The sequence below is a fragment of the Vidua chalybeata genome, chromosome 5 (genome assembly GCF_026979565.1).
Source record: "Vidua chalybeata isolate OUT-0048 chromosome 5, bVidCha1 merged haplotype, whole genome shotgun sequence".
Taxonomy (NCBI): Eukaryota; Metazoa; Chordata; class Aves; order Passeriformes; family Viduidae; genus Vidua; species Vidua chalybeata.
Window position 1 is genome coordinate 23,356,827 of NC_071534.1, and position 16,585 is coordinate 23,373,411.

Here is a 16,585-nt window from a genome sequence, read left to right on the forward strand (position 1 = left end):
TGCTGGAGTTTACTAGGTCATACAAGACCTATCTCAAAGAGGTCAGCCGAATAATTTTCTGGCTACCAAAATCTTGATAGTAACTATTTGCACTTGAAATTCTACATAGGCAATTTGTTAAGTGGTTATTAAAACCCATTTGTATGAATTCCTAACTGATGATAATGTGAAGCTGATGGCATGAAGATACCATCTTTGTCTGTGTTTTAGCACACCTTCATGGCCATTCATGTCCCTGCCCCTCTTATTGCTATGAAATCTAAAATAAATCCCACCTCTTCCTTCCCAGATCTTCTTTATATAGCTCTTCTTATATGCTGACAACAGACACCTCCTCTTGTGATGTTTCCCTTTTGTTACCTAACATTGTAGTAGTCTGTGAAGTAAATGGAGGTCTATTGTTTTCTCACTAGGTTAAGAATTGTGTTTGGAGATGAAGATGTGCCAACTAAGTAAACTTTGGTGCTTTACACCTGCATTGTTGTATTGTTGTTGTACTGTCTATGTTGTGTGTGTACAGGGAATAGAGGCACAGGTTATTACAAATTGCTTACCAAGGAAAGCCAGGCATTTTGCCGTAAGTTTGTGTGTTACTGGTCAAATGCCAAGAGTACTGTTCTAGTTGGAGAGGATTTTAAATCATGAACCAGCATTTGAAGTTCCATGAACTTCAGCAATGCTTTAATCCAGTTCCAAACCTTGCATTATAGGACAATTTTGATGCCAGCTGTTATAGTAGAAGTTGACTGCACCCTATTTATTGTATGGAATTAGTGCAGCTTCCATCAAGTCATGGGAATACTACCCACACATTCATTTCTTCTACTGTCAGAGGTAATGTTATCATTCCTTTAGTGAGGACTGTCAATACTTCTTGTTTGAGCAGATCGTGGGTTTGCTCAGCTGCAAATGAGCTGCACATGAACCTCTAAAATCCTTGTATTGCCACAACATGACCTATCAAACTGTGCAGTTAATCTTTCTGAAAGAAACTGCCAATTCAAAAAGGAAAACAAGATATTAACAACAGGCATTTCAGAACTACTGCTCCTGCAGTAGTTAAATGATGCATTTTAGTCCAACAAAATGATGAGTTTTAATTGTTTTATTGTACAATTTAAAGAAAGAATATTTTAAAGAAATGTAGCAATGAAATTTTGTAGGTTTTCTGTGAGATAATTAGAAGATATGAAGCTGCATATCCATCAAAGTGGGCAATAACAATATTTTAAGAATAAGTCATAAAGCAAAATCTTTTAGCTTTCTTAATGAAATCTGGAATTACTGCACACCATTCTTTTTAACCCACAGTACTACAGATACCAGAGAAGGAACTTCTTGTACAAACATATTGTCACACTTTGTTAATAGAACTTTTAAGTGAACTTTACTTGTTTAATTTTTAATACTTTAGAGCAAAGAAAGTCACTAACTCCCTTGGCTGATTATTCCATGATCTAATAAATCACCATACACTCCACATGACGTCATAAAGAGAAGAATTTTCACTGAAGCAGAAAAGTACTCCTGTAGCTTTTTCACCCCACAGAAAGAAAAGTTTTGGGTTTAATTTCTGTTTATTCCACTCAGTGCCACCTACACTTATGGGACCACCAAGAGCCTTGAATAAAGGACAGGATATAATTTTACCACATAGGACTAAATCAGGGAATTAATAATGGCATGAGAGTTATAATGCAAGCCCTTGTGTAACTTTACTCTAGGGGGGGATTGTGTTGTGCCAACCCAACTTCCTTGGGGACTGGCACAATTTACCTCTTGCAGCAGCTCTCCATCCTGTGCCCCCTGAACAGGGATGGAACAGCAGGACCGCAGCAGTCCTTGTCCTTAAGGTACTTCTCAGCATTTGAAATACCCTGAGGAAGAGATTGGGGACCTGGGAGTAAAACCCTGGTAGTCACTGTTGCAGTTCTTTTGCAGGAAAACACAAAAAAGGAGTTATGATATCTCACTGAGATATGTATATTTGCATGTCTACTCTATTTTCAACTGTAGTAAGGTGATTGCAGGTCATAACTTTTGCTTAATCATTGCCTCTGACTTCTCCTGACATAGCTCACAACTTGACTATAAGAAATTTTTTTACATTTTTGTCTTCTTTGTTCTCCTGACAGGAACATCATGTATTTCAGTTTATTACACACCCATGTTCTTTGTGTTGCTGGGGTTTAAACCTGACCTAATTTGCAATGATGCAAATTATTACTGCCATGCTGTCTACTCTTGCTTTTGCTATGCCTGTCCTTTTGGGGGTCATTTTCACTTGCTTTCTGGTCTTTTTAGCACCTTGAGTTGGTCTTTTCAAGATCTTCTCCATACCTCTGACAAGAAGATTTTGTTGTAGCTTCCAAATAATATTGAAATTGGAACACTTTTATTAACAGAACTCAAGAGCAAGATTTTAAAGAAATGGCTAAGTAGAGTGAGCTGCTTTAATAATACTTGGCAAATGTGGTGATATGGATTTCCAGTAAGTCATTGTTTTTTAACCCCATTACTGGCATGAAATAAAGTAAAAAAATAAATGCTAATAATCCACATGATCTTTGACTGCCACAGCAGAGTCAAGGGAATGCCTCACCAACATCCTCTGTAGAGAAGGCAAAGGTGAAGCTGAGGGGTTCTGTCCCCTCAAGCTGTAAATGGCTGGAGCACTGTTGGGGACACTGCACACATCTCAGACTGCAAAATGCCACCCAGGTGGCCTCGGTGGCCGTGACTAAACGAAAGGCAAGGAGTGACTGGAGAGGGTGCAGTGGAGAACCACAAAGATGATGAGGGGTCTGGAGCAAGAGCTGTGGAACTGGGCCTGTTTCAGTCTAGAGAAGGCTGAGTGGGGATCTCATTAATGCCTTCAAATACCTCAAAGATGGGGGCTTATAGGGTGGTGCCGGGCTCTTCAATGGTGCTCAGCAACGAGGAGCAAAGGCCATAAACTAAAACACGAGAAGTTTCACCTCAACATGAGGAAGAACTTCTCTACATTGTGGGTGACAGAGCACTCGAACAGGCTGGGAGTCTCTCTCCATGGAGACATTCAAAACTCACCTGGACGCGTTCCTGTGTGACCTGCTCTAGGTGACCCTGCCTTGGCGGGGGGGCTGGACTGGATGATCTGCAGAGGACCCTTCCAAACCTAACGATTCTGTGATTCTGTGACTCCCGTGCTCGCGGGCCGGGAGCCCCCCACGCCGCCCCGCCGGTCCCTGCCCTGGGGCCCCGCGGCAGCAGCGGGAGGACTCGGCCGCCACGCTGGGCTCGGGGAGCAGCGGCGCTCGCCTGGCTCCCCGCCCCTTCCCTCCCCTCCCCTCCCCGCCGAGGCCGCACGACCCCCTCCGCTCCCCGGCGCCGAGGGGGCGGCGGGCGCGGCAGGTGCGGGGCGGCCCCGCTTCCCCCGGTGGCCGCGGGCCCGGGCGGGGTTGCGCCGCCGCGGATGCAGGCGCTGGCCCGGCGCCAGCGACATCGGCGCGGGTTGCATCAGACGAGGCGCTCCGCCGCGGCCGCGGAGCCGGCTCGGTGTTGGCCGGGCGGCCGCAAGATGCTGCGGACAGCACCCCGGCTGCTGCGGACCATCTGCACCACGGCTGCGGTGAGTAGCGCGGGGCGGGCGGCCGCGGACCCGGGTCCCCCGTGCTGTGCCGTGCCGTGCCGAGCCCGGGAGCGAACCGGTCGAGGGTCAACCGCGAGGAGGGGGATGGAGGGAGCGGGTATTTTCCAGGATGTGATGACTATCGTCTCTGCCGAGGATTTAGCAAAGCCCTGCAGGCGCGGCAGGGTCGGGAAGGGGCTCGGTGTGGGCACAGAGGCTGCATCTTGCCCGGCTGTTCGGCGAGCGGGATCGCAGCCATCATCTGGGCGCTGCATCTTGTAGGGATATGCCTGGAAGCTGCGGGGAACAGGCACCAGCGATGCTGTGATAGTGCCCCGTAATCGTGTGTCAAGAACAATGTGATGCAGCCGTTCTCTGCCTCCCTCAGGCTGGATTTGCCCTGCGAGAAGCTGAAGGCTGTCTTCTCAATTAGAAGGGACCGTGCTCGTTCCCAGTGCCTAAGTGAAGCCCCCCGCTCTGGCCTGTTTCGTTTGTGATCTTCTCATCGCTAGTTCATAGTTCTGGCATGGTGGGCTGCTCAGGGTTGAAGTTGGTGGCCTAAATTCCTCTGCACCCCATGGTTTAGTCTTTTATAGCTCTAAGCATTTGTTTCAAGCCATTTTCTTTATGTCTGATTACATATATAGACTGCAGAACTCCTGCAAGGAACCTCTCCCTGAAATCCTCGTTCAGTCCAAATTGTCCAGTTGTGTAGGTCTGGCAAATTGTATGAGGCTTGGGGGATTTTTTTCTTCCCTAGAGAATGTTCATTGTTTCGTGTTTGGCTGCTCAGTTTCGTGTGAGGACAGCAATCCTTGGAAGGTATCTGCATGGAAGGCGTTAGAATAAGGAGATTTAACACAAGCCTTTTGGAAATGCAACCAGCAGTGTCAAAAAAAAAAGAGAATGAATGAACAGTGGGAACACATTGCCCTGGATGTGTATGTAGATGGGGGCGGGGCTCTACTCTAGGCTTCTATTTGCAGGCGCTGGAATTCAGCACATGTAGGGGGATCTCAGTAGAAATAAAGTTGCAGTAACTGTTTTTCAAAAGAAGTATCTTTCTATGATAATTTTTAAAAGATAAAACATTAAAATATTTTAGCTTTACTAATTTCTTATGCAAACTAAGTAAGATATTGTAATCTTTTTGCTAATTAATAAGGTTTGTACCCAGAGTAGAAGTTACTAAATCTTATTTTTCAGGAAATTTAATTAGAAGTAATAACCAATTAGTTTAGCAATAACCAATGAAGTTTAGATGCCCATACAAAGGAGGCAGAAACAGAAAATTATTTTTATCCAAATAAAAAATATTCTCCTGTGGAGAGATTTTGTAAGTTTAGATTCCTCTTAGAGAAGAAAATGTAGATGTCAGACTTATATCCCATTTCTAGGAACTAGAACTTGACAAGATAGTTGCCAGCATTTGTCAGGCTGTCATTTATGCAGTACTTAATTCTATTTGTTAGTTTTATTTCTGTTTAAGTGTTTTGGAGGAAAAAGAGAACCAGAACAGAATCAAACATTAAAATTCTGTATAACTTTTAATGAGCTATTTTAAAATAAATTCCAGTATGGTATCAAGAGATCATATGGACAGAATTTTTAAATACAGAAGTTAAACTTAAATCTGTGGTCTTGTATTGAGGTGGTGAAACACATGTGAACTTTGAGATGCATTGAGCATTCAAGATAAGACTGCTTGTACAAACACTTCTCGGATTTTATGCTTTTACCTTTATCTTATTGTCTTCATTCAAATCATGAGTACTTGAGTCAAGGAAACATTATCACTGTTAATCTGTGTTATGTTATAAACAAAATAGAAAGTTAAGGAAGAAATTAGAAGTTCAGACAGTGAAACAATAGAATTACAGTAGAGTTAAAACTAATTTCATAAAATCTTGTATTTTGTCAGCGCTGTGATAATAAATATATTATTCTATGATTAGTCATAAAAGAAGGGCCAGATCTCCCTAAGCCACCTGAACTGCATTGTTTACTGTAACTAGGAATTGAGTAATCTTACAAAAGTGCAGCAAAAATCCACTCTCATGCTACATGACCATTAACCTTCACATGCATGATTCATGCAGGCTACATGCCAGGCAACTGCAAAAGGAGTCTAATATTGTTGTGTCCTGGGTAAACAACGCAATGCCGTATAATATAATCTGTTAACGTCATTGTCAAAAAAAAAAAAGTTTAATCTCTGTGTATGTTAGTGATAATGATGAAGTATCCATCAAACACATTATTCAAAATCAAGATTGTTTGGGTGTTCTTTAACAGACTTTCTAAAGTTTCGTGATGAAAACTAGCGATGGCACACTGGCCAAAACGTGCCATTTCTGTAAGACAGAAAACACCAAACTCTTTTTCTTCTCTGTGTCATATAGAACTTTCCATTTTAATTGGGTGTTATGTCCACATTAACTTCTTCCACAGAATTTTCCCACTTCCACAGGTCTGACTTATTTTTGGTAAAAATGCTTAAGGAGAGTTTCCAAAAGAAGTTATGAATGGCTATAACATCTCATGTAGCTGTTCCACTGTAATTTTTCAAATAAAACAAAAAATGAAGGACTGAACTTGTGGTCTGAGCATGCAAGCCCTTCCACACAAATTTTTTCCTTTTTTTTTTTTAACTCAGTAGAAATCCTGTTCGTGGCTGACTTGTGGGTACCATTCAGTGGAGAGAGAACTCAAGAATCATTGGTTGCAGTGACCAGATCCATCTTGCGCTTGAAACCAGTCCCCATTTGAGTTACTTTCTGGAAGTGTGAGGCAGCAAAGTGTGATTTACTGCCAAACTAATGTTTTTATTCACTACAGAATTTCCCCCTCTGCAATCTTCTCAGTCTTGCCAGTTTCATTTTGGATTTGGTGGGTTTTTTTACTTGTTATTCATTTGGGGACTATGCTCTCTCTTTGTTTCTCACTATTTATTGATTCAGTTCCACAGCTAGCACAAATTAAATGTGTGGCTTTACTGAAAGTATGTTGGATTACAGCGACTCATGATTTGGTACTGGAGCTGCTATGCTATTCCATGTAGTATGAGAATCAGATTTAATCACAAGGCAACATGAACTGAAAGTGTAGGAATAGAGGGTGCATATGTTATTAACACTTTGTGAAAAAGTAACTCTTTAAGTGGTGATAAATTTGGACTTAAAATTACAAGAAGATTGTCCAAGTATCAGAAAAGCAGCAGAGTACAGAAGTGAATACTTTAACAATGCTTTGAAAAGGAGTTTGGGTAGATTTATAAAAGCAATCATATGACATGATTTTTTGTGATGGCAGAGGAGCAGATTCATTAGCTAAGAAGATCCCTTCCAGTCTTGTGTTCTTACTGAGAAATGTTAACAAAAGGGCAGAAGTAGAATAAGTAATTCTCATCTGGACTATTTTTAATGCTTATTCAATATACTAGTTGGACACTAGTTAGCACAGTACAGAAATCAGAGGATTTCATACTATCCTAAACATGTTCAGTGATCCAGCAGGTTAATCTTTGTCCAATTTGCCTGCTATAGTTAAATTACTTGTGAAAAAATCTAATAATTGTTTTTTGTAGTGCAGCAACATTTCTACTCTAAAAGACATTTGTCATAAAGCATTGATAATGAGCACCACCTGCATCAGTTTGGCCTTGCTGGATAAGGATTGCAAGGCTAAGTCGTAGTTCAGAACAAGGTCTTGTCTTTTTTAAGAACAAAATAGTGGACTATTTGAGGTATAGCTGCCAGCAGTGCAGTGTTGGTTTGTAATATTATCATCACCAGTCTCACAGACGTTTTTTACCAGCCAATTATAACAGTCTGATTTTCCAAGGGCCTAAGTTATGTCCACCTTTGCATCTTACTGCTTGTTTCTACTGCAGTGGCACTAGTGCTGAGTAATGCTGCAATAGAGGATAGTTTTACTGTGCAGTTTCATTCTCAGGGAAAATATTGTCTCTGGTACAAATAATTATCTCTTATTGTTTTATATTAAAAAAAAAACAAAACACCCCACACTTCAATATTCCTGTAATGGAACCTATCAATTCATAACTCCCTTTTCTAAAGCCAGCTGCACAACAAAAATGCAACCTGAAACCAATAAAATACATCCATGATATGTCAGTTGTGAAATGAATTGCAGTGGATTGTGGTTTTGAGTAACCTGTTTTTCAGGACATTTCTCTTTGTCATATGACTACAGACCATTTGTTATCCAGTCAATAACCCACTCAGTCAAAGTATTCCCATGTCCCAGCACCCTAAGAAAGGAAGGAGGAGGGAGGAGATAAACATACAAGTGCCAACTTACAAGCAAAATAAATGTCAGTGTTTAAGACATTCATAGAGTGTTTTGATTCCTCTAATGGGTTATAAGGAAAAAATGGAAGTCAATGTCCAGTTGTGAAAAATGAAGTTAAGAACAAAGGTGAGGAGTGTGGGTATTTATTTCCTACCTTTCATTCAGGCCTCCTAAGAGGAGGGATCTGTATGGTTTGAGTCTAGGAACAGTTTGTGCCAGATTCAGCTTTGAGGAAGGTAAGTTTTCTGTTTATTCTGTGTGGACCTTTCCTTTTTAACCAGGTCTGATAGTCCATTTGTTTTTCAAAGGTTTCCAGTTTTCATTTTCCAAAAGCTGACTAAAAATGCAAAGACAGTGCATATAGAGGCAGTTCCACCCTTCTGCCACATTTCCATGCTCATTCCTGCTCCCCTGCTGACCCTCTGTTAGGACTCATGGCCGTGCTATAAATTATACCAGTGAATAGATCCAGTTATGCATAAGCTGCATTTTTCATGTCGGTGCCTGCTCACTTTAGTACCCTAATGGAGTTCTTGCAGCTACAGGAGTACCAGTTCTGGGATAAAGGAGGTGTTGGAGGTGAGGGACTGGAGGTAGGGTGGGAGAGGAGCACAACTGCCACATAAATCTAAAAAGACTCTGAAGGAAAAAGTAGTTTTCGCAGGAAGAAATCACTTGAAAAACATAGCAATATCTAATATTCTGATGTCATTGTAGTGTTGTGATTCTAACTATCATAAATTAAAAAAAAAAAAAAAAGTTGAGGTGGTTACTTGCACCTGATATGCCTGAAGAAGCTTAAATCACATGTCCAGTGTACTAGGATCCAAATGCAGCAGGCAGTGGAAGTCCAGCAAGGGAACCTCACCTTTAGCACCTTTATTTGCTTGTAGGAGGATCAAATGGATGATCATCACCTTTAACTTGGCAGGAACAGTGCAAGTTTGTCTTCTTTAGCCTATACATGTTAACCACAAATAATATACCTCTGTTTAATTACAGGGATTTAGAGGGCATGTTCCAGACACATGAATTATGCCTAGAAAAAGTGTTTTATGTATGTTTCAAAAAATGGATTTTCACTTCTGACTATGGATAAGATTATGGAGCCTCTCGTAAGAAGCAGTGGGTGGTCAGTCTAATGAAAATTCTAAAAAAGCCATATAAACATCAGTGACAGTATCAGATGATACTTTCATGTGAAGTATGCTCTCTCTGAATTGTATGTTACCTGTCATTAATCTAAACAAAATTATTATTATTTCTTCAAAGGTGATTAGGTTAGAAAAGACTATTCCATTTTATATCAGACCGAAAATTGACAAAGAAAGACCAAGAGAGAAATGTAAGCAACAACATATTTTCTTTGCATCCTAGAACATGTTTTGTTTTAATTCTTTTTACCAGGCTTATCAACATAAGCTAAAGCTAGCCCTTATAGGTCAAAGTATTTTTGGACAAGAAGTTTATAACAAGCTGAGAAAAGAGGGGCACAAAGTTGTGGGTGTATTCACCGTGCCTGACAAGAATGGACAAGCTGATCCTTTGGGTAAGTGTAACCTGAATCCAAATGTAAAAATTACAGGTGTACATAACAAATTTTCCTTTTCATGAGAAGGTTATATCTATATGGGAATGAATTGCATATATTGCCTTTGATCCACTAAATCCAGTACAAGACCTATCCTTTAACAAACACCACCCCCAGAACCAGTTTAACCTCATCCATTTGTCAGTACTTTGAAAAAGCAACTTTTAAAATAGTTTCTAAACATGCAGGGCTGTATATTAAGGTATTGGAAAACCAAAATTAATCTGGATATCTTATTTGAATATACACCCTAGAGGCAATCATACTGAACGAGATCTGTATCTTACAGCAAATAGCTGCTGAGCCTGTATTCAAGTGCAAATGTCTGTCACCTGCTTCGGTGTGCTGGCTGGGACACGCAAGGCATGGAGCCAAGATTGTTTATCCCTGGCTTTCTGCCCTTTTTGACAAGCTTGTATGTGGCCATGTACATGCAGAGCCTATTTCTCTTCCACCTGGACTATGGAAAACACATTCAAAAGGTTGGAGGAGTCTTTGCTCTCCCTTTTTCCATTGTCGAGGTGCAAAAGGATTTTCTGGGCTTACTAAAGAAAGACATTTTGCCTATTCAGAATTGTACGCATTGTACTCAGAACCCAGCATGGCAAAGAAGCTAATTTGGAACCATCTGAACTGGCAATTTTCTTTGGTTTTTGTTCCAGTGACGCAAAGACAGTGAATTAATATGATTGGCAAATAGAAGTGCCACAATGGAATGTACCTTTATGGATAATCTGAAATCAAAGCTACATTCCATGAGCTGTTTCAGTTCTCTCTTGTTTTGTTTTGGATTTTTTGTTTGTTTATTTGTTTGTTTTGTTTTTGTCTGATCCTGACATGTTTTTACAGAACTCTCATGAGGGAAGAATCAAACATAAATTTTGCTTACTGATGCTGTGGTGTTCACAGACTAGCATGTAATTCTCAACTCTACCTCATTAAAAGATTTAATCACACTTTGGAAGAATTAGAGAAGGCAACTATTAGTTTAGAAATCGAAAAAATTGACTATCCATGTCTGGTTGGATTACATTGTATAACAATTTTATATACAATGTAGCATAACTTGTTTAATAAATGTAACTAAGTAAATCTTTCAATCATGTATTTATTTTCAACTAAAACCACGGGATTGATTTAGTCCAATCTCTCCTGACTGGGGGGGAAAACACGAAATTAAATTACTAGATAACTTCACTTCTTTTTACTTCCAGATGACTCAAAAGCTTGAGTCTCAAGTGTTTCCTGAAGTTTTCTGTGCCCTCAGACAGCTACAGTCTTTGTTTTCTAAAAGTAACTTCAGTACACACTAACTTGCATGGAATAATATTTAAATAAGTATTTACTTAAGACTTAAATCAACAAGCTAAAGATGCTTCAGGTCAAGCTCAAGATCCAATTTCACAGACAAAAAAGAGAAACTAAAGTGTCAATACCTGTCTTTTCTGCTTTCATTGGTACTTATTAGCCTCCCAAGCCAAGAGTGAACTGAAGGTTGGGATTGACATAAGCTCTAGGAATGAGAATCAAAGACAGAATTAATAAAATATATCCAAGCACAAATGTTTTTAAACAGCATACAGAAGGGCACTCTGTGGTCACACACTTGATGATCTGCTTCAGTTGTCATGCAATATGTCTCTGATTTCAGCTTAAATTTTTAACACAAAATGAAAAAAAAAAAATAATACTGTTCTTGCCCCTCAGCACTGGCAGCGGAGAAGGACGGCACTCCTGTTTTTAAGTTCCCCAGGTGGAGAGCTAAAGGCAAGCCTATCCAGGAAGTAGTTGCAGCCTACAAATCAGTTGGAGCAGAGTTAAATGTCCTTCCATTCTGTACACAGTTTATCCCCATGGATGTTATTGACTGTCCAAAACATGGCTCTATTATTTACCATCCATCCATCCTACCACGCCACCGAGGAGCTTCTGCAATCAACTGGTGAGTTCTGTGCATCAAAACCACAGATTTGTCACATTAGGGTGCTGCTCTGCACCCATTACTCTTGTAGATGCTGCAGTTCTCTTGACTTGCAAATGCTCTGAAGGAACTTCTCTGGAGCAGCTGACTATTTGGTACATGAACTGCACTTCATACCTAGGATTCATTATTATTTCCAGTGCGAGCTCAGCTGTTACTCTGGGAGGATCAGTGGTGTGAGCTGTACATTCATATATTTTACTCACATGCACAAATCAACAATCTGGAGTTTCCATAAGCAGGACACTGCCCTTGTGGATCATCCCCACAGACACTAGATAACTATCACAGGAGGCTCTGATACAGACCGTAGGATTTCACAGAGTGAAAGGGAGAAGAGAGAAAAGAACCCACAAGAATAAAACCTTTTCTCACAAGGTAGGTTCAAATCATCACCCTGAAAGAACTACACTGCAATAATGGCCACAATAGACTCAAATCTGGCACTCTTGTGACAACAAAAATGACAATATCACAGTGTCTAAATTCAGTAAGAAATTATCTAAATATGGAGAAACAACTTAAAAGAATCTTACAGGCAGCATGGTGATTATCTGAATCCACAGTGCTGTGGATTCAAAGCAAAAGCATACATAGTTTTGTTTTGTTAATTTTAATCCTTCCTGGAAAAAGTACTAAGATGAAATACTTAAACAGAGGTGTTAAGGAGACTATTGGAGAGGTAAAGACTTCAAAAAGTGTCAGTTGTGTCCAAGTGTGTAAAGTAAAATAGCATAAACTCAGCAGAAAATGAGAGTGAGCCGGTCCAGAAAAGAAATAAAGAACCAACTTTTTAAGGCACAAAATGTAATACCAACAATTCCTCCAAATATGTTAAAGGTGGGAGGTATGTAACTGATAGAGGTGTGGGATTTAACAAAGGTATTTATCAAAGAGAATACCACAGTAGGAAATGTGTATTTGTATTCAGGATGGAGGAGCTTAAGATGTTACTATCCTACAGTCCTTCTTTGTGTAGAATAAGTCAAAACAATTCTCTTGAGCTGAACTGTGAGCAGAAGACATTTTCATGAACTGATTAAGGAATAAGAAACTCTTTGCCAGGACCACAGGACTTCAGCAAATTTGAAGTTGCAGATTTGAGATGACCTGCAACGTTTCTGTTTCTTAAGATTATGTTGATGCAGGTGACTGGGAAATAGCAAAAGCAATACCAGTTTTAAAAAGGCTGAAAGAGACAGCCAGGAAACTTTAGATCAATGGCTCTGATTTAAATCTGTAATAAGGAATACACTTTCTGTGCAAATGAGTAAATGTAATAATGTGAGAGTAAGAAAATGAGAGGTCAAAGTTAAGAAACATTACACAGTGCACACAAGGGGGAAACCCCCCTGACTATATGTAAGCAATGTTAAAGTTCATTGTTGTTACTCAGAAAAGGATTGTTGTTACTCACCATGGAAGGATCCATTCATTCAAGAGTTGGACTCGATGGTCCCTGTGGGTCCCTTCTAACTCAGAATATTCTGTGATTCTGTGATCTTAAATACTGTCTGTATCTCAGTTGGAACATGAACTAGCTAAGTTCAGAAAAAGCTAAGAAAGATGGTCAAGGGTATAGGACAGCTTTCACATGACTGAAGACAAATTATGTTGTCTTCATAGTGGAAAAGAGGTCATTGGGAAGGACATACACTAGCTGTGTGTTGAGCCACGAAAGACATGGAAAGGTGAAAAAGGAATGATTGCTCATTCTAATCAAAAGTCAGGGAGCAGCCAGCAAAGACATCATGTAGTAGGATTTTTCCAAATAAATGACGTCCTTTTACTCCATGCAGTTTGTTATTAAATTGTTATTATCTAGAGAGCTCTAAAAGGATGCTTTTATGGAGGAGAAGTTCATCAAGATGTATTTCACAGGAAGGTGTAGACACAAACTCTCTTTCAGGAAGTTCCTTCAGGAAGTGCAAAGGTTTGCAGAAATGGGAATGCATTGCAGTGTTATATGACTGCATCTTGCTCTATTTTGCATATTCCTTCTGCAAAAGGAATCAATCTGCTCCTGCCCTTCTCAAGTAAAGGCTATTGTCCCAAGGCCTTGAAAGTGAACTAGGATTTGGCCTTGGCTGACTGTTCTTGTGTTTCACCCTTTCACCCCTTGCTCTAATCACTACTTTCACATATTGTGGCTACAGCCCTGGAGCTGATCAGGTCCTTTATCCCCACAGTATAACCAAGAAAACTTTTAGGAATTAAGTGTGGCTAAACATAACCAGGTACAAACAAGGGCCCTGGGGTGCAGAGGGTTCCTCACTCACTCACTCACTCACTCACTCACTCACTCACTCACTCACTCACTCACTCACTCATTCACTCACTCACTTTACAGTCTTTTTCCAGCTGCTGCCACTCTGTTATCAGCAGCTCTTTGTGGAGGGAGCTGGTGGACAGAGGAGGGGGCACACAGTAGTTCTTATCTTGTCACCTATTCAGCATCAGAGACATTTGCTCATGAAACCTTTTCCATGCTCAGGACATCCATTTCTCACTAGCGTGCTTTTTTGGAAATTTTATATAATAAAAACCAGAAGAAATGCAGCTTAAATATGTGAAAAATCTGATAAGGGCTAGCCAAATTTCTGTAAGCTTTCAGTTCTATCTGCCAACTTCCCCCGTTGTCTTTGGAGGTCATCCCTTGTTCAGCCCATATGTACTTCAGTGTACTTCACTCATTTGAATAATGCAGCTCTCAGTGCTTATAATTAATAATGAATTTTCCTGTGTACAAGCCAGATCTCAGACAATCCTGTTACAACATGGACTGCTGAGGGAATACTTACATGAGATATGTATTACTTAAAATAGCATTGGAGTTTGCATGCATACAAATGGCTGAAAACATGCAGGAAATATTTTTCTCACCGTTTCTGGCTGCTCCCTTAAACACACTTCAGTCTGATTTTCCATCATTCTGAAACACATGGCCAAAGGAGAACTGCAAAATTTTAGGTGGCTGAAGTTCCCTTTGAATGCAGAAGCAGATTCTGAGATGAGGTAAATCAGCACAGGTCTAATGTAAGCATTACTATGTTCGTGCACAGCAGCTGAGAATCTGGCTGGATAGCCAGATTCCCTTAATAACTTTTCCTTAAACAGTTGCATATTTATCATTTTCCACTCTGAGTTTAACTCCTTTTCAGCTGTGTGACAAATGTACTTTACTTTTTGACCTACAGATGAGCCATGAGGCTTAGCTAATTACAGTAAACAATTATGAATTATTAAGATAATATTCTGTTAGATGCTTCCATCTTTCAAATTCTGTCATAACTGTTGCACACCTTTTGCTCTGTCTTACCATTAATAATAGTTTAAAAATAATTATCACAAGGAACTGTGTGAGACAGCCTGGGCTCAGTTGCAGTATTTCCTAAGTCACTTTGTGGAAACCACACATCAACAGTGTCAAAACTGTGGGTTCCTAACTGTGAAGTGAGCAGCAAAAGTATAGCAAAGATTGTTAGGATTTTCTTTTCTATCTTCCAGAAGAAAATAAATGTGTAACATGCGAGTTGATATTCCTTACTACTTTAATTTTTTCTGGATTTACTGTAAGTATTTTTTTATGCCCAGGACTTTAATTCAAGGAGATAAGAAAGCAGGATTTACTATTTTTTGGGCTGATGATGGCTTGGACACTGGACCAATACTTCTGCAGCGAGAATGCGATGTTGGCCAAAATGATACCGTGGATGACCTATATAACCGGTTTCTCTTCCCAGAAGGAATAAAGGCCATGGTATGTTTAACTGTACTAACTACCAGCTTTTGAAGAGGAAAAGAGGTTGAAAGTAAAGGAAATACAGACAAGATGTATGCATTTGGAAAGACAGAGGTCGTGATACTCTGCCAAATCCTAGACTTCACTGGAGCTGTGAGGCTGCACAACAGCTGAGGATGTGACATCAGAATATTTGTTGCTGACAGCAGGCAGAGCATAATCTGTTTCCACAGATGGCATGAAGTTGAATTTGTTTGGAATGTGGCTCTTTCCATACAAGAAAAAATCTTTTAAAAGCTCAGGAAAAAAAAAAAAAATTAAAAAAAAAAAACACAAAAAACCAAACCAAAAAAAACCAAAAAAAACCAAAACAAAACAAAAAAACCCACAAAAAAAAAACAAAAAACAAAAACCCACACAAAAAAAAGTGTGAGATTTTAAAGAAAAAATGGTAGTATGGTGTTTGAGGTAGATTGGCTTTGGGTTTTCTATGCTTGTCATTTTTTGTTTTTTTTTGAAGTGAATAAACGAAAATGCACAAAAAATACTCAGCATTGCTCCTTAGAGATTTTTATTTTCTCCCTCCATTTAAATGCAGAAAAATAACTTTTTTTGCAGAGAGAAAAAGGAAGAAGTTGAATACAGTCATACTGAGCCACATTTTTGTTCTGGAGAATTCAGACAGCTGCTCTAAGTTTGGTGACTAGGTGCTCCCATGAAATTCTGGAGGCTATATCTTTTGTCAAAGAAGCTCAAGGAAACATACATATTTGTTTAGGGCAGCACTGGTGCCTTAGAGTTTGGAAATACTAGATTCAAAATAACCCAAACCAATTCACCTTGTGGCAGAAAGTCTTTTGCTGTCATTCCTAAGTATGACTGAGTAAAAAAAGGTGAAGCAAGCTAACATTAAATCTTTTACTTTTTCATGTAGGTGGAAGCTGTACATCTAATTGCTGATGGTAAGGCCCCTCGTATACCTCAGCCTAAAGAAGGGGCAACATATGAAGGGATCCAGAAGAAGGAAAATGCAGAGGTAATGTGAAGTAACACAATTTTTTTCTTTTGGTATAGTACTAGAAAAGTTATTATTTCAGATCACAGTGGCAGCAATATGAAGTTAACATGAATTTTAATTGAGTTGTTTCCTCAACTCTTTTTCCTGGAATACCTCTTAGGATGCATGTAATGGAGCCCTAGGTTAAGTTCCATTTTCCTTTCAGCAGTTACATGTATTTAGAAACTTGGTGTCCTATTCATGATTATGTACAGGCAGCTAAGAGGCAGCAGCAATTTCAGTGGATTCTTAGTAAGCCACCATACTTGTGAATATAATGTTGAGTCAAG

The 16,585-nt window shown here is 39.7% G+C and overlaps 1 protein-coding gene and 1 long non-coding RNA gene across 3 annotated transcripts in view; both read left to right on the plus strand.

Moving 5' to 3' along the window:
* The first annotated feature begins 510 nt into the window (after window positions 1–510).
* On the plus strand, window positions 511–2,477 carry LOC128788926 (uncharacterized). The gene is made up of 4 exons (XR_008431267.1): window positions 511–577; window positions 711–834; window positions 1,789–1,853; window positions 2,406–2,477. It is a non-coding gene; the product is annotated as an uncharacterized LOC128788926 (long non-coding RNA).
* A 977-nt stretch (window positions 2,478–3,454) lies between these two features.
* The window catches only part of ALDH1L2 (aldehyde dehydrogenase 1 family member L2), a 30,632-nt gene continuing 17,501 nt past the window's right edge, over window positions 3,455–16,585 (plus strand). The window contains exons 1-5 of one of the 2 annotated variants that reach the window (XM_053943209.1): window positions 3,455–3,610; window positions 9,332–9,473; window positions 11,223–11,457; window positions 15,091–15,256; window positions 16,173–16,274. In XM_053943209.1, coding sequence (XP_053799184.1) covers window positions 3,455–3,610; window positions 9,332–9,473; window positions 11,223–11,457; window positions 15,091–15,256; window positions 16,173–16,274 — 801 coding nt within the window. Of the gene's footprint in view, window positions 3,611–9,331; window positions 9,474–9,947; window positions 9,998–11,222; window positions 11,458–15,090; window positions 15,257–16,172; window positions 16,275–16,585 lie in introns of those variants that run through there. The other variant, XM_053943210.1, reaches the window with a different exon arrangement.